A 25927-nucleotide genomic window follows, 5' to 3' on the forward strand; every position below is an offset into this window, starting at 1 on the left:
CCATTAAGCAACTAAACATGTACTTCGTGTTTTTCTTAATACTAAGATTTTACCTTTGTACATGTTTTTGGAACCCCTTTTAATTTTCCTACAAAACATTATAAAAAAAAAAAAAAAATTAGTGAGAAAATTAATTTGTAAAATTATTAGGTGTTTAGTTAATTAATTGATGATGTATTTTGTGTTGATATCATTTAGAATTAAAAGAGAAAATAAAATAGGTTTTTAGGGTGTTTTTAGCCCTCGAGATATAGGGGAAAAGAAAAGACTAGTGTTAAAAACTTAAAAGAGACAAACATTTTGTCTCTCTTTATTGGAAAAATAAAAATGAATTTTGTATTAAAAAAAGGGAAAAGTAAACACTCGTAATATAAAGTAACAATAACAATAGTAATAATAATATCGAATGTCACAATTTACCTTATGTTTGGTAGGAGATGAATAATGAATTTGTGAAAAGGGAAATTGATTTGGGATTTAATCAATTGAAAGTTTATAAGAAAACCCTAATGATAGACTTTGGGGTATTTGGTGCATTTCTAGTTGGGAAGAGTTATGAGATTTGGGATTTTGGAGGTTTTGGTGTTGGTTTGTGTATGATAGGTTGTGCATATAAATCACATCTAAGCCCTTTTTATAATATCTTACTAAGGGTATTTTTGTCAAACTTTTTTTTACTTTATTATTTGATATACTTGTGATATAGATATAGATAACATACATAGATTATAGATCTCATCAAAAAAATTTGTTGATTTGCAGAAATAAATAGTCTTTTTTTATGGGAATTATTGCGGATTTATAAGTAAAAAAATTTGGTTAGAGATGAGAAATTTAGAAAATGACGATGAAGATGTTTGACATGTCAAATATTATGTCGATCCGATAAAGTTATAAGTGAAATGAGAAGAAAAGATAAATAAAATCTACATATTAAAAATCAAAAGTTAAAGTTGAAAGGTGAGTCTTTATAGTTATATCTCAATGATTAAAATTGTATGTTGTATAGAATCATATTTATTAAAGAAGATTAAAGTAATTAATTTTTAACTCAAATTCAATTTTTGTTGGTAACTAAAGATGATAAGTGGTAATTAAATTCATAAATTAACACTTGTTAGTCTCAAACTTTATACAAAATCTTGAAAACCGGAAGAACATGTCGAATCGAAAACCGGCAGAACATGTCGAATCGAAAACCGGCCTACTCATTGTCACAGGTACGGGAGATTCATTGCTTAGGTTTGTTTAGTCCAAAACGTCCATTTTTCCAAGGAAACTGTGTTGAATAGAAGGATTGTACTGGGGAAAAGGTAATCTGATAAAGCTTATATATGTTCTGACAAGCTTTAATACTTATATATTTTTTTTTAGAGTCGGGGCCTCCATGGGATGCAAGGCTTTTAAATTGGAATTTGATCTTCATATGTTCATATATCTATATTTGATCTGATGTATATAAGGTGTTTTGGGTTTGGTGTTCTACTTTGGAGTTTGGACCTACTCCATTTCCTGTACATTGGAACCCAATTGGGTTATTTACTGAAATCTTTTACATTAAGCTTAACTTAATCAAACAAATGAATGAGCGGTTTTAAGAAATCTTCTAAAATGTTTTTCTTAGCCAATCTTCTAAAAATGTCAGACTAATGTGTCCAAAAGCATTTACATTATTGTTAAGGAAGATATCAGAAAAAATTTTCGCAAAACCGAAACTTAAACTTTACACATTTACAGAAAGAATAATCATGTTATCCATACGTAAACTCAGTGCAATCAATAATAGATAGCTTACTTAAAATTTCCTCAGCAAATAACATTTCAATTAATGTTAGAAAATGAATTATTTTCACAGTCTTCATTGCTGCAAAATACCATTTCAACTATACGGGTATTCATCAACTATTTGCAACTTTTTAGTTAATTTGTTCTCAATTGTCTTTTTTTTTTTTATGTTAATTTTGTGATTCTTTTTTTTTTCTTTGCTTCATGGTTTCAATTGCTTCAAAAAGTTTGAAGATAGTGTTTGATTTTGCTTGTGACTTTGTGAGGACGTCAGATAAAACATAAAAGCTCTAGGGGAAGGTTATTTTGATTATTATTCGAAGTTATCATACTACTCTAACTCTTACAAAACAAAATAGGTTAATTGGTCTAGGTTTACACTTTACAGTTTAACGGCTCGTTACTATTGCCTTGATGCGGTAGATTTCAATACTGGTCACACCTAAGGCTTTAAGGAGTAAGGGTTCTTAGAACCCCCGTTTATCCTTAAATGTTGACATGTGGAGTTTCCTTTCTCATGGAGGTTCCCTTTGGAGTAAAGGGTTCTTCATAACCCCTTCTTATTGGTTTCACTTTGCCATGTATCAACATATCAACTCATGAGTCTTCTTGCTTCTTTTACTAAAGTCAAAGGAATGTTAGAAATAAGTGGCGTCCAAAATCGAACGAGCCAACAAACTTTTTTGAGTGGAACGCCCCTTGGGGCGGTGTGCTGGGCGTTCCCGGGGAGTTCCAAGCACTTTTTTGGCGTCCCTAGGAGGGAGAACGCTTTACTCCTTCCGGCCTAAATCATACTTATAATAAACTGTTGCACAACTACTTCTACCTTCGATTTTCCATCCGTGAATACATCATGAGTTTGGGAGTAATACAATATCAAGTATGTGGTTAGATAATAAGCAATATATATCATCTAAAATTATTTTAATTTTCTTTAATTTTCCATCCGTGAATACATCATGAGTTTGGGAGTAACACAATATCGAGTATGTGGTTAGATAATAAGCAATATACATCATCTAAAATTATTTTAATTTTCTTTGCTCTAAAAGAAACAATTTTAGATTGAGGTTTTATACAAATACATATCAAAACAGAATGGAGCATATGTATTTGTATACTACTATATAAAGCAAACTGTCTTCTTTTTAAGTAATTAAAACTTTGAAATGATCATATTACCCTTCTTCTGTATTCACTAACTTAAACATCTTTATATATATACCTATAATACTCTTAATGAAATAACTTACAACATAGATCATCCAACTCTTAAATAACCATATTAACCTCTCTTACATCAATTAACTTACATTCACTACCACGCCACCACCACCGCTGCACATCGCCGTCGCCACACCGTCGTCGCTACCTCCATCACAACTGCATCGTGTGGGCACCCGTCTATACATTATAAACCCCAAAATACCTCCGTCATTGATTCATAATAGCATTAGATTAAATCTCAACCAGTCATTTTTATTTCTCTCCTCAAATCTTAACCACTCTTTTCTCTCTTTCCATAAATAATTTTATTCCTCTAATTCATTCAAAATCTTTTATCTCAAAAACCGTAAATCGATAAATTATAAAAATTATACGGGTGTTCTTAAAAATTTCATGCTCTTTCATTAGATATGTCATTCGATATACTTTTGACGAACTTTTAAATCCGAAAGCAGAGCACGTACGGCTAAGGAATTTGGCTATCACACACTTTATGACCTATTACCTCATATGACCTATCACACTCTGACCTATCACCCCCACCATCTCACCGGCACAACGCGCGGGTACTTTCCATCGTCTTAATTAAAATATTCATATTTTAAGACAACTTAAAAGCCACATCAACGTTGAAACTTCTTCGGTTAGAAGACCACATTCACTGCATCTAAAGTTCATATAATCCGAACTCAAGAGACATTTACACAACGATACCATGGAAAATATCCTATCATTTCAATATTTTCTTACCGAGTGAGGTCCAGTTTCAGTAAAGCTTTATAATGTGAATCATTCAGCTAGAAACTAATCAAATCTGTTATTATTGACAACTGACTACGAAAAAAACTCAACATAATTTATATCAATATCCACAACTTTATACATCTATAGATTTACCATCTACAATGTAGGTACGGGAAAAACTCGTAAACAACACATCACACAGCTAAACATGCATCAAGTTCAAAGTGACATCTTTTGTCAAAACATTGCGACTTGAAACAAATCTATAAATTAAAATGATGAGAACATGTTGAAAATTCAAACCCTGCACATTAACAACTCTTTCTACAAACAAGTATAAAGGCCAACATCAAGACTCAGACTCCTGTACAAAATAATTCATTTTCTAACATTTTTTGTTCATCAAACCATCTTCCCATATGCTCCAACATATCTCCAACAGAGGGCAGATAGCACCGCTAAAGGAAAAGTAAATGAGTGATATGGTTTTGTCAATCTCCATAAGACTTTTCTCCTTGATATTTAATTTTTTTTTAAGGTTTTATTTGTTTTCCCAATGGAATGGACAAGAAAATGAAGCATCGGAGAAAGGAGGGGAAAAAAAAGAGAAGAGAACCCAAAAGTATGGTTGCTACTAGAAAACCCGAGAAGTAATTCAACCCCCCAGTGCATTCTTTACCTTGGACACTTGATCACATAATTCCACAACGCTAATCATTAACAGGGAAGTTGATTATCATTTCCTGCACCAATGCACAATTTAAGATTAGTATGAGCACATTATGCTTATAATTACATTCCCATGTTTCCAAGTATCATTTTCATTCTCGAGACTATATCCTAGAGGCTAGAGGTGAAAACTTCAGCCCATTTAGTAACAAATGAGTCAATTTAAGTCATGCTTCACTGTATCGTTCCAATTTTATCGGATGTCCCCGAAGGGACAAAAAAAAAAGAAAAATTAGTTTTACTCAGTCAAATGGGTAGAATGCAAAATTTAGTTTTTAGAAGAAAACGAGTAATATGGGCTGAACAGGTGGTCCCAAAGTGTACTTACAAGATACAACCTCCTAAATCACATATTTTAGATTAGATTGATTAACCATTATTTAACATATACATAAAAGCTGGACAAAAGGGTTTTGTGATCCCAAACTATAAGCATATTACTGCCCAGTCTATCCGTTTGACCTGCATACCAGCCCCCACTACGTCAAGTGGAGTGAGTCAAATGCAGTAACTTTTGATGCTAGTGACGAAGGATGACGCTCATATCACAAAACCCTACTGCAGTAACCCTTTATTATTTTTGTTTAATTGCATAAAATATACAGAATCCCAGAAAGAATATTAAGCCAATTAAATAACAGCAAATGTCATAAATGAAACTTAAACCAACCTGATCACACACAGGACATGTATCACTTCTCTCCATCCATTCAAGAATGCATGACAAGTGAAAATGATGTTCGCATTTTGTGACTATTTTTGGGTTGTCTTCGTCATATTCTGCAAAATGAGAAAGTGATGTGCTTATGCTTATATAGCTTCAAGGAAGCAGAGTGATGATACACACCCTCCACAAGAGTTCTACGTAACTTTCTTCTCATTTACCCTTTTTTTGGAATTTATATTGTTGGGTTAATTGCATAAAAACACAGCTTTAACCTGATTTCAAACAAAAGTTTGTTATCTTGTATAGAATACTGTTATTACCTTCAAGACATGTGGGGCACTCTTCAGGAGGTAAATTAGGTCCACTGGGCTTCTTGAGTTCACCAGACTTCTCGATCTCAGATTCTGTTTCTTTCGTTTCAACAAGTTCAATGTTGGTAATCTCTTTGCAATCAGATCCCTTTGCTTCTTTAGTGACAGTTTCACCACTGCCATTAACACTTATTTCTCCAACAGACACGGCATTATTTGTTGGAACAGGTAGTTCTTGTTTAATTCCAGAAGGTTCTCGATTGTTCAATGGACTCCGAGGAGGTCCAGCACTCACATCATATGGTATAGGTGCAGGAGGAGGCCTGTAGGTATCGGGTATAGACGTTTCAAGATTTGTATCAACTAAAAGCCCTGTTGAAAGGACAGAAGCTGCACCATTGTTTGACGATAGAGGTTGGCGCTCTTCTGATGCTATTGGATACTGCAGAGTGAATCATGTCGAAGTAAATATAAATTCATCGTTAAACAAAGTACAAATAGAACTGAAGACAACATAAAACTAATATTCTAATATCTCCATCCCACAAAATTTTGGAATGTAATGGCTAAAATGATGTGGGGATATCCTAAGAAATTTCTTCTGTTATGAACGTAGAAGAAGATCATCATCATGTAGCAGCAGACATGTCAAAGAAGGTAAGATTGTTAACAATATTAAGAGTATTTTTCCTGAAAGAAATATATTATAATCTACTGATATAATTCTAATTTGCTAATTGTGAGATGTATTATACATCCAATCATTGACAGAATTCAGTCTTTTAAGTATATGAATAGTTACCGACTTACCATACATGTAGATTATCAAGGAAGCAAAGTAATTGAATAAACTTTTTGTTTGAAGGCCTTTTACAAGAATAGCTGGTATAAAAAGATAATTTTGCCAAGGTCTCAAGATGATTTTCAAATCTTGTTTTATGTTAACAAATCAAGTATAGCTCAAATTATAGGAAATAACTAAAAAGAAACTGTAGTCACTGGCATTTGCAATATGTGAATAGGGGCAAGTACCGAGAGAAACAAAAGACATCATAGAGATTAGAGACGGCAACACAGATATGTATAACAAGTTAGAGGGAGCAAAGTATACTGAGGATAGAAAACAACAGATGATAATTTATGTAGAATTATATGTTCATATCATCTTCTGCTTATAAACGATCTTGGTAGTGTTTACTAAAGCATTTAGATACAACGATTTACAGAAGATGTGTATATTGCTATAACAAAATGTATCATGGGAAGTCATATGGTCAACAAAAAAGTTAGTATAAGGATTGTACTGAGCACTGACATGATAGAATCGGGGTGAGCTGTTGAGTTCTACTCCTTTTGAAGAAAAGCAGCAGCAGCAACCTCCCATCTTTATATCCTTAATAAAATCTTTATCCAACTGAACCAGCAGATAATGGCCTCATTGCTTTCTGTATTCTAACAAAAGTGAAGCCACCTCTCAACTGAAATATAAAAATTGTTGATATGTCACAAGAAAGTCAAAGATGTATGCAAAGCAACCAAAATTTCTCACTAAAGTTGCACAATCTTCAGACAAGTATTTCTTAAATCAGTAAGACATTTGTTATTATTATACCCTTCTATGTATATTATAGTTCTTAAAAGATGCTGTAAATATAGAGTGTGATCATGGTTTTGAACCACCTAATTGATATACAAAGCTAATATGCAGAGCAACAAAAGTGACAATGAATTGTATAATAGACATTATATACAACGCATTTCTCTATCATATCATATCTCATTAGTGATAGTGCATAATTACTACCTCAAGTAAGATTAACATATTCCAAAAGATGAGACTGTTTCTTAACAAAATTATGAGATCAATACTTTTTGAAAGATGCAACTGTTTCTTAATTACGTTAAACATATATATGTGTTAGTCTAACTATAAGGTTCTATAACAGCATATTTCAGTAAAAGAACAATTAATTAGAGAAATGAGAATATAACACACAAACACAAGTATGAACAACACTTAGCATAAAGTCCATGCAAGTATGTGACGGATGACACTTTCTCTTTACTGGATAGTGGATACTGACATCATGTAAAAATAATGGTACACCCTTAACAAGTTAAATCACATCAATTCTAAAATCTTTACATGATAAAAGTATTACACACAAACACAAGCAGCAACTCGAAGACGTGACCCTTAACAACTCATTAGAAAACAATAACTTTCTTTTTATTGCAATCCAACAAAAAGAGCAAAACCCCAAAACATTTACAGAAGATATACAAAAGGTATGCAATTTGCTATCATAAACTAATAATTACCAAATGGTGCACCAAAGTAATCAGAGGAGCAAGCTGACAAATACATACAATTATCTTATTATGTCCAAAACCAAACCTTAAATCTCCGAATAATTCAATCAACAAGTTAATTTCATAACTAAAATATAAACATTCAGCTAAATGAACACCAAAGACAGAGCCAAACCCTCGAGTTGCACAAACAATAACGCTAAGACAATCCAAACACGCCCGGATATATTATAACTTTAATCCAACACCAAAGACTACATTCATCAAAACTATGTCTTAGCTAAATTCTAAAAAAGTTCAACTAACTAATCACAAAAAATAAAAATGAAAAGATAACCAAACCACTTACTTGCAAAACTAATATATAACTAAAAGGCAACATATACAAATAAAACACACAAAAAGCAATATTACCCGAAAGCCAAAACCAAATAAATAAGCTAAAACAATTATATGCACCAGCAAGAAACTTACAAAAAGAAAATACAGAAATAAATAAATATTATAATTCAAAACCCAAGAACAAATCTTTTATCTCAAATGATACAATCATCAAGTCAATACAAATAAAATTCAACAAAGATAGATACAGATTATATAACAAAGACCCAGAAACATCGGTTTCCAAAATTAGCGAAAGTAATAGTCTTTTTTAAAGACCTAAACCCTAAAAATACAGATTTAAAAAAAATCCCAATTGGCTATAAATTCTAAAATTATACATACACAATCATCAAGACTCCCTGGTAAAACCCAATAAAGATAAGAGTCAAACTATCAAATTTAGTAAAGTAAAAAAAAAAAAAAAATTACATCTTTGTGTTTGTGTGTGTGTGTATGTTCATACCTTGTTGTATGTATAGATTGAAGTTGTGGGGAAGAGGGAATGGAATGGAAATGGGAGCTGTGTGTGTACTTTTTTTAGTTGAAGAAAGAGCAAAGCAAAAGCTAATTAGAGAGAGAAAAAGAAAGTGAGCATGTATATTTTCTTTGCTATTTTATGTTATTTTGTGAGTGTGAGCATGTATTATATTCTTTTGCTTTTTTTCATTGTTATATTATATTTAACAATAATTGTAAAAGAGCTTCTTAAAGTTTTCAAAAAAACCATCACCATTAGATGAAATTCAATTGATAATTTTAATGTTTTTTTGATATATTTACATTTAAATATATATATATATATATTAATATTTAAGCTTTTTCTTAAGTGTCATATTCTGATAATTTTAATATTTTTTAAATATATTTATATTTAAATATATACTTTTTAGTGTTTCATTTGTCATGTCATCATTTTTTTACGTAGATATTTGCTTTTATTTTTATCCGTTTTAAATAGCAAATAAAAAAATCAAATACAAGATTCGAACTCATTACCTCTAACTTTTTATATTAAGCGCAAACTAATTGATTAAACTTAATATTTGTTTATTTTTTGTAAAACTATGGTTGATATTTAGTGAATATTAAAATTAGATAACAGACATTGATAATATAATTGTCGATATTTGTAACTAATCTCTTTTTATTTTTCTTTGTATTTAATTATCTTTGTACATAGAATATAATTTACTATAATATAATGTAGAACTAGATTATATTGATGAATTATTTAATCTTAATATATACTATAAGACAGTTGAACTAATGACTTATTAACCAATCACATTGTTCGATTTCATCAAATTGACTTTTGATGATGTCATCATTTAGATAAACTACAAATAAAAAATCCTAATAATCATTATCCAAATATATTATTATATTATTATTTATATTAATATGTAAAAAAAGTCTCATTAATTTACACATTTTTATAATTATAAATATTAATATTTAGTTTATTATTTGATATAAATACAATGTGACCTCTAGATACATATCCCAAACACGATTTACAACAGCGGGTTACTTAAATCCTAAATCCAAATCAATATAAACTCCATTCAAGATTCATTCTATCCCTCAATCAAAAAGTGCATAATTTTCTCTTTTTTTATATATTGGTTTTGCATATTCATCTTTAAAGTTACAGTTGTCACTCAAATCAAGAGTCCTAATTGTTATCAAATAATATAAAAACAATCCTAATTGTTATCATATTATCATAGAATAAGTGATTGAAAATAAATTTATGCGTTTTATAGACGCGCAGCATGATTAAATACATATACGTGAATGTCAAGTACAAGATCACAAATATGTTTATATCTTTTATTCTTAATTATCTTTCATAATAATATCACATTATGAGTACAACTGGTTTCAAAATTTTATATAATGGAGAAATTATTATACATAGCATGTGGCTTGTGGAATGACTACGACAAACAATTCCATGAATATGTCGAGGCTAATAATGACAGTGGCAAACATATGATTATTGTACTACAACTTGCAAAATATAACACTTAGAATCGTATTTTTCAAAATTATAAGCTTTTATGACTTAAATGTATGAACATCTAATATTGATAATATCGTAAACCTCGTGTCCAGTGTTGGACATGGAGCTAAAATCTAGTATTTTACTATCTGATTATATTATTAATATTAAATTAAATATTTACTTTATCAATTTCACACACATATTTTTGATATTTGTTTTTATATTCTATTTGAATTTTCACTCTTCACCTTTATAACTTCTTTTTCCTCCTTTTTTCTTTCTATATATTCTACTTTATATATAATCTTTTCAGATTTCTATCAATATATATATAACAAGGTCCTAAATTCATTTTTAAACAGATAGGAACCCTTAGATGACTTCTAATTTTAATTTATAACCATTAAATCAAATTTAATTATTTCACCTTTTATAAATGACGATATTAATACTTATACTTTGACACTTAATCAGGATATATCATTCTTACATATTAAATTTTAGTACGTTAATTAAATTTATTAGACCTAAAACATAGAATACAAAGTCTCTTTCGTAAATGTTGGTCGTTGATAGCATTAGATTATTATAATAAATATTTAGTTACCGATTGATATGGAAATTAAATTTACCTATGAACTAAAATATATTATATAAGAAAAGGATTGAAAAAAATACATCTAAAGAATTAATATATTTGGGTTTTCAAAGATTCCATGTGAGTGACTATGCATGAATTTTATGCGGTATGTTTTTTGGGTACGAAGATAGTATATGAGATTATAAAATTTTACCATTTACCATTTTGATAAATTAAAAAGTCAAATATGACATCATCAACGTGATATATTGGTTTTAAATTAAAATTGAAACTCATTCAAGATTTTTGATATGTGAAGTGATATTCGTACCATAACTTTGATAATTTTATCATATTGTACACCTTTAAAACACACTGTCCAAGCCAATAAGACATGCTTGTGATAAATAAATTAATAGTTTTTGTACGATTAACATATACATCATGATATATTATAACCTTATTAGTTCAATCTATAAAAGGCAGTAACTTTTACATATATTAAAACTTTGATTTAGACATTAATGATTTTATATTTGACTTCTTAATTGCTCAATGATAATATTAACTAGATCTATACCCAGTCGTTGACCGGGTTATGAACAATAAATTTATATTTTAAAGTACGCGAAACATGTTCAACTTTGTATATAAAAATACCATAAATTGATAAAAGTACAAATATTCCACTTTTATTAGTCTATAATCTATACTCTATATTAAAGAAAATACCCCCATGTTGAAAGTTACATGGGGAGAAATGTCTAAAATGTCCTCCTATGTAATATTTTCACCTACAAGGCTACAACCTTTTAAAATATTTTCACATACACTATTCTCTTAACATTAATAATTAAATTACACTATCAATCCTTTATTTTTTTTTAAATATCTTCATTAACCTTTTAAATCAATTACTTTTATATGAATTATCTACGGCACTGGACGTCGCATCCACCACCAACACTCGCCTCCACCACCACACCGTCGCCGTCACGACCACCGCCGCATCGCGCGGGTACAATGCTAGTATCTAGTAAAATAAATCCTGTATTTATTTTCCTTAAACTCAATCACCTCTCCTGTATTTATTTTCCTTAAACTCTCTACATTTGAAAAACCAAAAAAGACTTTTTTCCTTTATTCACTAATTTAAACATCTCATTTAATATACATATAATATAATATAATACCTTTAATAAATAACTTTCAGGTGTAGATCCTTCAACACTTAAAATAACTACAATACCACCTTCAACATCAATTACTTTTACATTCAGCACCATCATCGTCCCCATCACCGTCCCCCTGCCGCCCACACCACTGTCACTAACACCACCTCCGGCATCACTACCCCCACCGCCGTCACATTGTGCGGACTTAAGTCTAGTAAGAATTAACATAAAGCATTGCAAAACCAAACTTAAGATACTTGTAAACCCAAACCTTTTTGTAATTTCACAGTTCCAAGTCATTTTGTGCATTAATGTATGTATTTCTAATCCTTAGATAAATTGACACCGACAATGAATCTTGTTCCCTGATAAAAAAGTAAAAATAGAAAAAATATCAGTCAAAATGAGCTATAATTCATCTATATTTGAGTTTTGACCAATTGTCCAAACCTGACAAGCCATTCGCATTGCCATGTCAAGATTAGCCAGCTGAAAACAGGTCATGTATCACATTTCTTGCAAACATATACTATTTATTCTAGCATCATGAATTGGTGTAGCTTATTTCTTGCAAGTTTGACCAATCATTTTAACCAAAATATACCATGACATGTAAATTTTATACCATACATGTCTGCAAGTTTGACTTCTAGCAAATCATATATTTATATCAAATTTTATACCATGCCTCTTAACTCTATATAAACTTATAAGTTAAATGGTGTAACACCCCAAAGATTTTAAAGGTAAAGAAAATTAACCCCTTTTTATAGTTTTGACATTAAAGTAATTTCCTAGTATTTTATTTTTGAATATGGGGTTAATTTAGTTGGAACTTTAACGGATAGCGCGAAAAATACCCTCAAAATTTGGAATGGGTCGTGGCACCTTCTGGATGTGCCAGACATCCCTTTTGTTGTTAGAATCCTCCTTCCACTCACTCTTTTCCATTCTCTTCAATTTTCTTCATGCAAGACTAATCTTATTTCCTCAAAAATCAAAGTAATCCTCTTTAATTCAAGAATAGAAATCACAATAACAATCATCACCAACTTTAGTCTTCATTCAAGAATTTAAAAGCTAGGGTTTGGTGATTTTGGTGGGGGTGGCCGAAAATTGAGAAGAAACAAAAGAAGGATTCGTGAATTTAAAATCTCAAGTAATTGTCTTCCATTGTGAGGTAATGAATTTCCCCAATCTAGCTTTGTCAATTCTCTTGAAAATTAGGGTTCATGAGTGAACCAATTTGGGGGTTTTTACTAGAAAAATGATTTATGGTTAATTTTCCCCCAATTCCTTAGTTAACCTAGTTGTCATTGAGTTATATGATATGTTTGATTATGAAAATAATGAGTGCATCTGATAAATTTGAGTTCTTGAGAAAAGATGAGTTTTGACTAGTTATGGAATTGTTGATGAAAATGGTAGATTGAGCTACCTAGTGTGTTTGTTAAAGAAAGTGAAACTCAATGACAAATGGGTTGGGTTTTGGGTCTAGGAAGGCTAGTGATTGAGTATGACTAGGTTGAGCTAGTCATAGTTGTGAATGTAAGCTTGTGCATTTTTACGATATGATCATAGGTTGAAGATTGCTTGTGCTTGTTCATTTAGCGTTATTATCTTTGTTGCGGAGGAGGTGAGTATATTTGCATACCTTTATGTATACGTTGGGCCAATTACCATGAGATGTGAATGTTCCAAGCATGGTAATTGGTTCGGCGTTAAGCCCATGTGGGGCATTGTTTATGAGGCCTAAGAACCTCCGGGGCCTAAGAATCCCGATAGTTGGTGTGATATGAGGCCTAAGAACCTCCGGGTCCTAAGAATCCCGATAGATTTGATTTGTTATGATTGTTTAGCTTATATGGATCCATATATGTATTGTTTGTGTGCAAGGTGAATATGTAAATGTGACATGACGATGTCATAGGTTACATGTGAAAGTCCTTGTACTATGCCCTCCTTCGTATTCGTAAATGTATGCAAGTATATTCACTAAGCCTTTGCTTATATTTTAGATGTTTACCCTCTTATATAGGTAGTTCCGGAGGAAGGAACTAGTGAGTGTTGTTTGAAGATAGTTGATTTAGAGTTTGAAGCGATTTTTGGACGTCTTGAAGGTAATTAGGTCATTCCCGGGCGAATGACGATCTTTTGGTATAGAAGCTTAGTTGTCCCTAATTTCTTGGCTCATGGTACATTTTAGTTTGGGGTCATGCTTTTGGGTAAATTTCTGTAAATGTTCCAGTTGTAAAGTTTTTGGATAGTTGTGAATTCATAATTTTGGCCAAAAAGGTGTCAAAGTGGGTAAACGACCCGTTTGATGGAAATCTTGATTTGTGTAATCGTTGATGTTGTAAATGTGTTTGAAATGTGTCTTTATAGTTGTTGGAATATTTGAAATTTAGTTTGTGAAAGTTGGGCAAATGAATATTATAGTTTGGAGTTGTTTTGTATGTCAAATGGCTGGTTTTTGTATCAGGTGCAGGTCAGAAAGTTCCCACTGAGTCGCAGTCGGAGGTGTCCTAACCCCACTGAGTCGCAGTGGGAGGTTTTTCACTTGCAGATCAGAGATTTCCCACTGAGTCCCAGTGGGAGGTGTCCTAACCCCACTGAGTCACAGTGGGAGGTTTTTCACTTGCAGATCAGAAATTTCCCACTGAGTCGCAGTGGGAGGTTTTTCGCTTGCAGATCATAAATTTCCCACTGAGTCGCAGTGGGAGGTATCCTAACCCCACTGAGTCGCAGTGGGGGTAAAAATAAAATAAAATAAAATAAAATCTTGTATTTTCGGTTTATCGAGTCGGGTTCTTTCAAATGGAAAGATATATTGTACAATAATGGTGAATTATATGTGTTTTATGCATCACAACAACCATCTATATATATCAATTAAATACAAATGTGCATCTAACTATTGTCATCAATCAAAATTTGTTCTTCCAACTATATTGGACGTAAAAAATAAATATAACAAAGAAATTAAGAATGTCATTGAAGCATCTTTGAAGTTTTTATTTTTTATTTTTTTTACCAATGGGTTAAAAACCCCAGTGGTACCGTACCTTTAAAAATGGGGGCTTGCAAACCAAGTCTTCTAGGTTTTCACCGGCGTATGTGTATATGCGGTAAACGCGCTGGGTACCAATAGGTACATGGCTCCAGAGGGTGGCCACCAACTTATCCCTTTTCCCCATCTTTGAAGTTTTATAATTTCTTTTTTACTGACAGTTTATTAATTTCAAATCTTAAGTAAATATATCCATGTAATTATATGAGGTTAAAAAGAAACAAACAAATGTATAAAATAAATTAAAAAAATATTGGAATATAAGAAATTAACATCTTAGATACATCAAAACTTCGATCCATTCACAATAAAATGGTTTAAAAGATTTAAAGCATTATTGGAATGAAATTTTTGAAAATTTTGATGTATTGAAATGATAAAAAAAAATTATTTGTGGTATTTGTAATGGTATAGAAAAATAATTTTAACATTTGTAAGGATTTTTTACTAATTAGAAACTTTGACTTTTGTTTATATGTATTAGGAAAAAAACTCCACTTTAGGCAACGTAGTTTGATATGGGTAATTAGAAATTCAAAATAGTTGTGTCACAATTTTTGTTGTATTTTGATTAGGAAAGTGTTTTATTGTGTTAGCATATTAATTAAATACGTATTAGGTGTAAAAATATGTATATACCACATTATTAATTAGAAATTTGACTTTTTTTTAGTTGGAATAATTTGACTTTGAATTTAAAGGGTCAAGATTAATTTGGTTGTGAATTTAGATGGCTTAGATCATTTTGTGAAGTTGATTTTTTTCTCTATGCTATGGTAGCCATATATATATATATAATACTCACATTTTAGATAATTATAGATATATATTATTCTTAAAGATACAGTTAATAAAAAGATTTACGAAATCAAACAAATGAAAAAAAAAATCCACTTTGTCGAGCAAACCTATTTTTTTATTAGACTTGAAAGAGAAAATACAAGCTTGGAAACTTTTATTGATTCATGATCTAACAATTTTTGTATTTATAAACACAAAAACAAAAGCCGAAGGCAAATCGACAAAGAAAATGCAAACTTATTACATCGAGTAGTTAATCAACCCGGGCATGTTAATTAAAATTCTAAAATTATAAAATATAGAGTAAACGGCCGAAATCGTCCTTGTGGTTTACCCTAATAATCAAGTTTCATCTTTATCTATCTGAAATGACATTGGCGGTCCTTTCTGTGAGGATAAGATTCAAGTGCAGTCCTTTACCTAAACGGACGTTTTCTCCCATCCGTTAAATTCCTCACATGTTTGAAACGTGAGGGTGTTTAGGTCATTTCAAAAGATAAAGGACTAAACTTGATTTTTTAATCATCACATTCTTCTTTCCTGATTCTTTTGTTTTGTACAAACATCATCATCTATCCATCCATTCATGAGCATTTATCTATATCTATATCTATATATGATATAAATAAAAAAAATTCCAATCCATTCATAAAGAAAAGCCAGTGGCACACCTTACCACCGACCTATTTTTATGCCGTTGAGATATCACTTTGTATAACAAATTAATAACCCATCAATCAAACATATCATGAATCAGAATGTTATTCTTTTGGTTTTTAATGTTGAATTATTATTAATTTAAAATAAAGTCCTGAATGACTATATATTTATTTGAATTAATGAATGTGATTGTTGTTGTTGAATTGAATAACAGCAGCAGAAGTAGAATTGGGTGGGGTACCCGTACAATAATACTACTCCTTAGCCAACCACGGAGACACGAAGAACATGAATGAATAGATATATAGAGGTGACATTAATCAAATCTACAAAAATTGAGTTACCTTTTCATTCTTATAAAACCCATCAATCTCGTCAAATCACCACCGCCACCTTCCCACGACCATCGCCCCATCCCACGACCGGAAAACAGTATAAAGTGTAAGATCGACCCCGAAAAGCCAGAAGCGATGATTGTCACAGATTTGGAAATGAATATATAAACACAGATCTATATCTATTACAGCAGCGTTGGCTGGTATTCATTCCGACACGATGGTGAGTCCACGATCTGACTTGATCGAAAATTATCATTGACGGAATTCGAACAACATTAGTTCCGACATCCATGCTATATCTTGTCATTTGTCATTTGTTGATAAGTCAAAAGATACAGGTGTACCAATTTTGTTGAGATTATGGTGAAAACTATTGATTTTTCAAGATAAAAGATCTTGTGGTAGGTATATAAGATAGGAGGAATATATATGAAATGTTTGGTAAAGATCGAAGAGATTATGTTTGTACAAAACAAAAGAATCAGGAAAGAAGAATGTGATGATTAAAAAATCAAGTTTAGTCCTTTATCTTTCGAAATGACCTAAACACCCTCACGTTTCAAACATGTGAGGAATTTAACGGATGGGAGAAAACGTCCGTTTAGGTAAAGGACTGTACTTGAACCTTATCCTCCCAGAAAGGACCGCCAATGTCATTTCAGATAGATAAGGATGAAACTTGATTATTAAGGTAAACCACAAGGACGATTTCGGCCGTTCACTCTAAAATATATTAAAAAATTATATATATATAATGTTTATATGGTTAATAAATCAACTAACACAATAATAAATTATAAAATAAAAATGACTACCGCATTAAACAAATAAGAAAATACATTTTATTTGTAATATTATATAAAAGGGAATTATTTTCTGTAAATAAATGATTAATATATTTATTAAACATGTAAAGGGTTATTTCTATTTTATTTATATATGACATCATAATAAAAATAAAAACATTTTAAAGTGAAATATGGATTTGTCACATTAAAAATTTTCTAAAAATACTTATAGGAAACAATCTTGTTTTATTATATATAGAGATTTAAAAGCCAAAAGAAATAAATTAATACAACAGATCTAAAATATCCAAGTTGTTATCACTAAACATCACTTGATTCTTTTGCTTCCATATAGACCACCACCAAGCCAACATAATTATTATGTGTAACAACTTCCTATGTAGCGTTATGAAAGCACCAAATCCATCCAAATTCTTGTAAGTGCACGTCTATGTCAATAGCAGTCTAGATTGTTTCGACTTATATTGTAATTTGTTTTTGTAATGTGATTGTCATTAATGAACTTGATATTATACATAGATTAATCTGCTAGGTGTGAAAAACAAATAAAAATGCATTTCATTTTTGATTTAAAACCATCGACCAATATACCTTTGGATGGATTTTATCTTTGATTTGGAACCAATAAATCAAATTTAAATATTTAATCTTTATTAAATAATAATATTAATACTTATATTTTATATGATTAGAGAAAAAAATCCCACTTTAAATCATGAATAGTATATTATAATAATTATTCATGTAATGATGTACACCTAAATAAAATTAATGTTATTTATTATTTTAGGTTGAACTAATAATGTTAATACATGATTTTTTTAAAGGTAATATGTGGTTACTTACCATAGAAGATAGAAACTATTATTATCATTATTCTATACATATTTAGTTATTTATTTATAACAAAGTCTTAAATTCATTTTTAAATATATTGAAACTTTTAGATAGATTCAATCTTTGATTTAGAACCATTAGATTGAATTTAATTCATCGTTATCAAATGATGATATTAGTACTTTAGTTTAAAAGAGTTATTTATTACTTTAATTTGTTACTTTTAATTTTAATTTACAAAAATATATAATGAAACACAAAAGAATAAAAAAACAAAAAATCATAAAAAATAACATATATACGACATGCATAATATTTTATTCACATTCGTGATTGATATTATAAAAGAATTTGGAAAAAAATAACGTTTTCATATACCAACTATATTATTATGTACTGTCATTTATCCAAAAGAAATAGAAAAAACTTTTTCTTTGATTTTTTTTTCATTCCATTAAAATTTAAATTAAATCTCTTTTTTTTCTACCAATAGAGAAATTTATCTGAAAACTAATGTTACCAACACAAGTGATATACTTTCAAAGAAGAGGCTTAGACAAGGTAGATGACATTTGTATGTATTATTTATTTATTAATTGAGAAAAATTCATAAAAAGGTAATCTATTTACTCCAAATTCCTAATAAGAGGAACTTATTTAGTTTTCGTCTATTGAAAGGATCTTATTTCTAATAAAGGTAATGTCGTTAGTTTTTAACACCGATCTTTCGTTGAATGATATGTCATGCCATGTCAATAAAAATCGCCTACGTGGATGTTTGTGTGAGTATATAAATACATATACATACTATCTAGGGATAAGTATCATGAAATGTAACAAACTTTGGACGAATGTCTATATTAGGAAATAACTAAAGATTTGTGTATTGTATGTAAACAACTTTAAAAAATGTTTATTGTATGTAAGAATACATATGTGGCAACCATATAGAGGTGCCACTTGTCTAATTTTAATTGGTTGAATACATTTTTTTACCTATAATAAACATTATTTTCGAGTTGTATACCTACAATACACACAACTTTATTTATTTAATAATATAGATATTCGTTCAAAGTTTGTTACATTACAAGATACCTATCCCTGGTATCTATATACGTTTATTCCACCTAGACATCCACCTTAGATTGTATTAATTCCTCATTATAAAGTACTTGTAATATTGTAATAAGGAATTGCAATAGAATATTAGATGGTCCATGACTCCATTCACTTTGTCTGTTGCTGATAATACAAATCCCACCAGCAACCGTCAACAGCCCCCTACTTGCCGAAAAAACAGGGTACACTCCAGAACGCCACGAAAATCATCTTCATCATCATCTAAGCAACAAGGGACATCCACCCAACCCCTAACACCACCTGACGCCCCCTCTGCCGCCACCCCATGCCGCACTGCTGCCGCCACTCCGACATCGAGCCACCAGCAGGTCACCACGAGCCACCACATTCCCGCAATACCACTCTTTCTTGGTTATTATCGGTTTCTACCAAAACCCATCACCACACTGCCGGCAACCGCGGTCACCCTTCTTTCTCTTACCACAGTCACTATGCTATAGATTATATATATCTGTATATACATGTATATATTATATAATTGTTGTTAAGAAAAGTATATTTTTAATTGAATGTATATGGGGTGGGTTTTTGTCCAATTGAATTGACCTCAATGGATAAATTTGTGTTGTAACAATTGAATTTGGTGATACTTTAATGTTACGAATATAAAAATGAAAATGAAAATGGATGAAGGATTCTGCAGATCTTGCTGTTATTTGATTTTCAGGAAAATAAATAAAATGATAATCAGTTGTTGATTGAATGATTGAATCGATCGATTTTAAGGAATCAAAATTTTAGGACTGGTTATGTGTGTGTATATAAACGTGTATATATAAGTGTGTGTTTTCACAGTCAAACGTCCACCTAAGCGATTGTTAATGACCTGGCATAATGACATGGCATTTGACGGAAGATTGATGTTAAATATTAACGACATTACCTTTATTAGGATTAGAAATGAGATCCTTTTAATAGATGAAAACTAATAGGTTCTTCTTATTAGGAATTTTGAGTAAATAGATTATCTTTTTATAGATTTTTCCCTTATTAATTTTATTAAAAACAAAATTATTAATATATCTTTAAAAAAATTTACATTGCACTAAAATTAGAGTGGAGACCAAATTAAACTTTTAAATAATTACTTACGAAAATTGTATTTTGATATATATATATATATAAGTAAAAATATATTTACTCGCGTATTATGTGGGACAATAATCTAGTTTTACATATATAATAAAAGTATACTATCATTAAAAATCCCTTTAGTTATTATTATTATATAACATTTATTAATACTTTTGACCTACATATGTTAATAATTGTTTTCAAGTAATACTACTTAAATTGTTATATTTGTAATCAATTTAATGTAATGTATATAGGGAAAATACTAAATGCTGTTAGCAGTATATATATTGCTCTCACATTCATCTTCTTCAATTTTTGGAACGTGATTAAATATCCAGCCCCCCCTGATTTTCACCTTTGCTGTATCTAATTAAATACAGTAAACAGTTTGCAAGTTTTCCCCATGTATATATTACAATACATCGCATGGGACATAATTTAGTTTATAATGTTTAAATATCACTAAATATGTCACAATTTATAATTTTGATGGATATAGACCTAAAATATAGTTTTGGGTACTATAAAGAATTTTAAGATGAATTTTCATTTAATGTTGTCACATAGATATACACAATAATTTCAAGTCAGAGAAGGTAGTAGCCAAAAATCATGCGATTGATGTTGTGAGGAGAATAGAAATCCACATGTGGAATATGTGATGAAGAAAAAGTCAAAAATTATTACTAGTAGGTCGTCGTTCAAAGTCTGCAAGTATATTCTATTGACTTCAAATGTGTACAAAGAACAAAGTATGAGAAAAACCAAAATTAGGGATTTAATATAAATATGAACATCATTATATGTGGTAGATACGTATTTCTAGGACCTAAGTAAAATAGTTCTCATATAATTTTTTTTCTTTTTTAAGTTAGTTTCGATTCAGACGTGCTAGGGGCAATTTTAATCAACAAATTGCTGGACTTTCAACCCCTACTCATAAAAAATACCTTGAGATAAGAAACCCAAAACTCGAACCCGAGACCTTGGGAAAAACTCACATCGGAAGCCCACATAGTGAATTTAGAAGATACCCCTGACCAACCCACCTAAATGAATGTATTATACTACTAATGTACTATAGAAAGTTTAGTGAAGTGTTCATAGATATGATTTAGGCCCATTCTGTTTAAAAGACGTAAAATGAAAAACAACAACACATTAATTTAGCATATTATTATTCTTTATCTACCAATATACATATAACAAAGTCTTAAATTCAAGTCTAAATAAATAAGAACTCTTTGATAAACTTCAATTTTAATTTAAAACCATTAGATCAAATTAATTTAATTGTTTCATCTTTTTAAAATAAGGATATTAATACTTTCACTTTATATAATCATACAAAACACCTCTTCAAATCATAAGCCGTAAAAAATATAAATATAATAGTATATGTACAGGCGTATAGGACTTTCCATCCTTTATCATGTATACCATACGAGTAAATAATAAATAATAATGAACAAATATAATTCATAACCACGACAACATCTTTCACGTCAAAATTCATTTCACATATATTTTTCTTGTCATGGTTTTTAGCTTTTATTCATAATCCTATCTACAACAAAATAGATTTATGCTTTTTTTAAGATCTATATTTTCATTGCAACAACTAAAAAATCAATTTTAAAATCTATATGTCGAGTCTTTGTTGTTAAAAGTAAATATAAGTAAATATTGTTATGGAGAAAGAAAAAATAAAACCAATATCTACCACCCCATCAATTTATCTACCACCCCATCAATTTTAAAATCTACTCTAAGAAAAACACATAAAAGTCACACCCGCCCTATTGTTACTAAACCACCGTCGACCTCCTCCCTTTTGTTGCCGGAAAAGCACATAAAAGTCGCCCTCCCCACTATTATTCTCCTTTCTTATTTTCCATTCTCTTTCTCATGTATCCCACACACATCTTTTTCATTCTACAAAGATCAAACATATAGTAAGCCTTCTTTGATAACTTATATTTAGATCTTAATTTCGTATTTTTATTTACAACTCGTAATAGTCTTTGCCTTAGTTTGTTGGTTTATGATGATTATTATTGTTTAAAATTGGGGGTTTTTAGTTTCCATATAAAAATAATTGGGCCAAATTGGTTATGCTAATCATATGTTTTGTTGTTAAAACTTAAATCTTTATTTGGAATTTGAAGGTTGTCCTTTGATTCTGTTACTTTCTTTCTATATAATATATTTTTGTTAAACTAATGATTTTTTGCATGAATGTATCATGTTGATGTTGCTGTTTTATTTCGTATTTAAATTTTTAATGTTGTACAAGTAAGTATCTAAAACAACCACACTAACGAGCAGAGAACCCGGTCAATGTAGTATAATCTAGTGATAAGCTACATGATCGTTCGCAGAGACGCGTTGCTTTACCTAATCTAGTAATACGTGTAATTCTAGTTGTTTTGGGGGGGGGGGGGTGTTGTCACTAACTCCTAAATAACTAATACTTAAAAGTAAATAAATAGCCGCAACCACTTATTCAGCGAGAGGCTAGGTCTGAAATTAGTTTGAGAAAAAGTGTTGGTGCAATTTCGGGTGACAACATCATTATAGAAGGTTATCTTGAGTCATTTGTATATGTTAAACGATTTGTTTTGTATGTAATAAGGTCAAAAACGACCAAGTTAATCGAAACGGTAACTAGATCGGTCTAGGATGGTCTAGATTGGTCTAGGTCGACCTTGGAGGTCTAGCTAGACCTTATTGGACCGAATTGGTTCGGGCTTTGGTCTTGAGTTATAGGTTCGGTCCATATTAGATTAGTATAAATAGGAGATTAAACCTTATGCCTAAGGGTTAATCTCTCTAGTGCGTATTTTCGGTTTTTATAAGCTCGTGTGTTAATTGTAATTGTTATTACCGAATTAATACAAGGCTTCGTTATTCCATTCATATATTGTTAGTGTTTTCGGTTTACCGAATATTGTTGATTGCTAGTGTTCGAGACTTTCCGCACTTAAACACTAGTTATCTAATCTCGTAGATCTGGTGGCTAAGGGTCTTACAATTGGTATCAAGAGCTTTGGATCGTGTATTGGTTCGGGGTTAAAATTTTCAACAATAGTAAGCCGCTTTTTGGGTTCGTGTTTAAGCTCGACCTACTTGCCGATCAAGTTACATTATTTCGGTTCTTTGACCTATAAATACACTTCGGCTCATTTTGTAAGGTTTTAGAAGGTTCGGTTTTTAGTTAAAAGCTTTGAAACTCTTAGACTTGGTTTTTGAATTCGAAACTTTCTTGAGATTGGATTTGAAGCTTCGTCTTTCGAATTTTGAACTTGTGTACTTAATCAATCTTAAGTTCTTACAACGTGTTTACACATATTTAAGACTTAAAATTTGTGTTTCGGTTTTTATGGTATGTCCGACCAAGGTCTAGTTCGGTTTCATTGGGTAACAAAATTTTCGGTTTTGCTCAAGTTTAGGTCTGAAATACTCCGATTTTTTTTTGAACTCGTAAACTCACTTGAGTTAAGGTTTGAAATGTGTCTTCCGAGTTTTGGACTTGTAAACTTGAACAATCGTTACGTTCTAAACTTATCCTTGAATTGAGGATCTTGTAATCTTGGTTAAGCTTAGGTCTAACTTGTTTGAGTTTTAAACTTGAAAACTCATTTGAGTTTTGGTTTGAAATTTTGTATTCGAGTTTGGACTTGGAAGCTTGGTCGAGTTTAGGTTCTAAACTTATCTTTCCGAATCATTGATGGCTCGAGGTCTATCTTCTATAGAAGATTATGAGAAATCTTAGAGAAAATTCAAGATCAGGCCAAAAAAGGTTGTTCTGACAAGGAGCTACTGGGTTATCTCTTGATTACATATGTGAACAACCGTGGGAGGAAGATAAGAATGAGAGATAAGCTGAAACCAAAAACAAACATAGTGGCTATTTTAAGAATTTTGTAGAGAAAATGAGGGGATAAAAATTTATAATCTTCCATGTTTTCTATACAAAGTTTTGGTTGCTTGAAATAAAGAAGATCATGAAGTTTTGACAGAGTTCAATCATGGTATCTTTCTGGTTGTGAATCCGTGTGACATGTGTCTGACCTAATTTTTGGATCAAAGGCGCCTGATTATAGATTAGGTGATTCAGATGAATCAGATGAAGATTGAAGACTAGGGTTAAAAGTCGATTAAATTGTAGATGATCTTTGCTGAGCTTGTGTTTGGGATTTTGTCTTAGAGCTTTTGGGATGAAATTAATCATATGTAGCCAGGTAGTTGATGATCAAACCTTTATTTTATGCCAATGATGTAGAGATGATTAATCCGGTAACTAGTAAAGGGTTGCAGATTAAGTGGTTTTCTATGTATTTTGGAGATGCTTACTTTGAGGGGGAGATTTGATACAAAAGACGTCAGGTGATTGGTGGATTCGTGAAGTTACAAGACAAAGTCAGACACTATGGGTTGAAGATATAGATCGTGTGAGTGTTGCATATCTGAAATTTAGGTTACAAAATTTCTTATCTTTATGGGAGCTGATTAAATTCCATACTGATTGTTGGAGATTCAACTTCTCTGTAATATGTCGGTTAAGCTTGAAGATCAAATAGATTGAGCTATGTTGTCTTGCATGATATTTGTTAGTGACCGGGGAATCAATGATATCTGGATTGCCTGGAAGCAATGATATCTGGCATGACAATATTGCTTGGAGCTTAACTTGGAAGAGGTTACCGTTGAGGGGGAGAGTTACAATCTGTGTATTGCATTTGTTAGTTGTCATAAGGTTACAAAAATTTTGCAGTTTGAAGAATAGTATGCAACGTATGAAGATCAAGTCTTACCGAAAAAAAGGCCTGATATCATTGGTTAAATGGAAGTCTGTTGATGCGGATTTTTTAACTAATGATTGTCAAAATTGGTGGCAATAGTCAAGGGGTGTCCGTTTGTGCATTTCTGTTACTATTCATTATGCATTACAACTGAAGACTTTGAAGATCGATGAAAACTTCTAAATGCTGATGTCAAGGGGGAGTCTGTTGGTGCAATTCCGGGTGACAACATCTTTATAGAAGTTTATCTTGAGTCATTTGTATATGTTAAACGATTTGTTTTGTATGTAATAAGGTAAAACACGACCAAGTTAATCGAAACGGTAACTAGATCGGTCTAGGATGGTCTAGATTGGTCTAGGTCGACCTTGGAGGTCTAGCTAGACCTCATTGGACCGAATTGGTTCGGGCTTTGGTCTTGAGCTATAGGTTCTGTCCATATTAGATTAGTATAAATAGGAGAT

The 25927-nt window shown here is 30.9% G+C and overlaps 1 protein-coding gene across 1 annotated transcript; it reads right to left on the bottom strand.

The window, feature by feature from the left end:
- Positions 1–3988: 3988 nt before the first annotated feature.
- Positions 3989–8760, bottom strand: LOC122609738 (probable E3 ubiquitin-protein ligase RHB1A). The gene is made up of 5 exons (XM_043782688.1): positions 8624–8760; positions 6779–6941; positions 5473–5905; positions 5156–5265; positions 3989–4499 (listed from the first exon to the last, which is right to left on the bottom strand). The coding sequence occupies exons 2-5, from the start codon at positions 6845–6847 to the stop codon at positions 4467–4469; spliced, it is 645 nt and encodes a 214-aa protein (XP_043638623.1). The 5' UTR covers positions 6848–6941; positions 8624–8760; the 3' UTR covers positions 3989–4466.
- Positions 8761–25927: the final 17167 nt, after the last annotated feature.

The sequence above is a fragment of the Erigeron canadensis genome, chromosome 1 (assembly GCF_010389155.1).
Source record: "Erigeron canadensis isolate Cc75 chromosome 1, C_canadensis_v1, whole genome shotgun sequence".
Classification (NCBI taxonomy): domain Eukaryota; kingdom Viridiplantae; phylum Streptophyta; class Magnoliopsida; order Asterales; family Asteraceae; genus Erigeron; species Erigeron canadensis.

What these genes read in the sequence shown, in the direction of transcription:
- LOC122609738 (XM_043782688.1), bottom strand. Translation starts at nt 6,847, where the DNA reads ATGGGAGGTTGCTGCTGCTGCTTTTCTTCAAAAGGAGTAGAACTCAAC. An exon ending in GCTCACCCCGATTCTATCAT is followed by an intron (nt 5,906 to 6,778) that starts GTCAGTGCTCAG and finishes TTCACTCTGCAG; the next exon opens with TATCCAATAGCATCAGAAGA. An exon ending in CATGTCCTGTGTGTGATCAG is followed by an intron (nt 4,500 to 5,155) that starts GTTGGTTTAAGT and finishes GCATTGGTGCAG; the next exon opens with GAAATGATAATCAACTTCCC.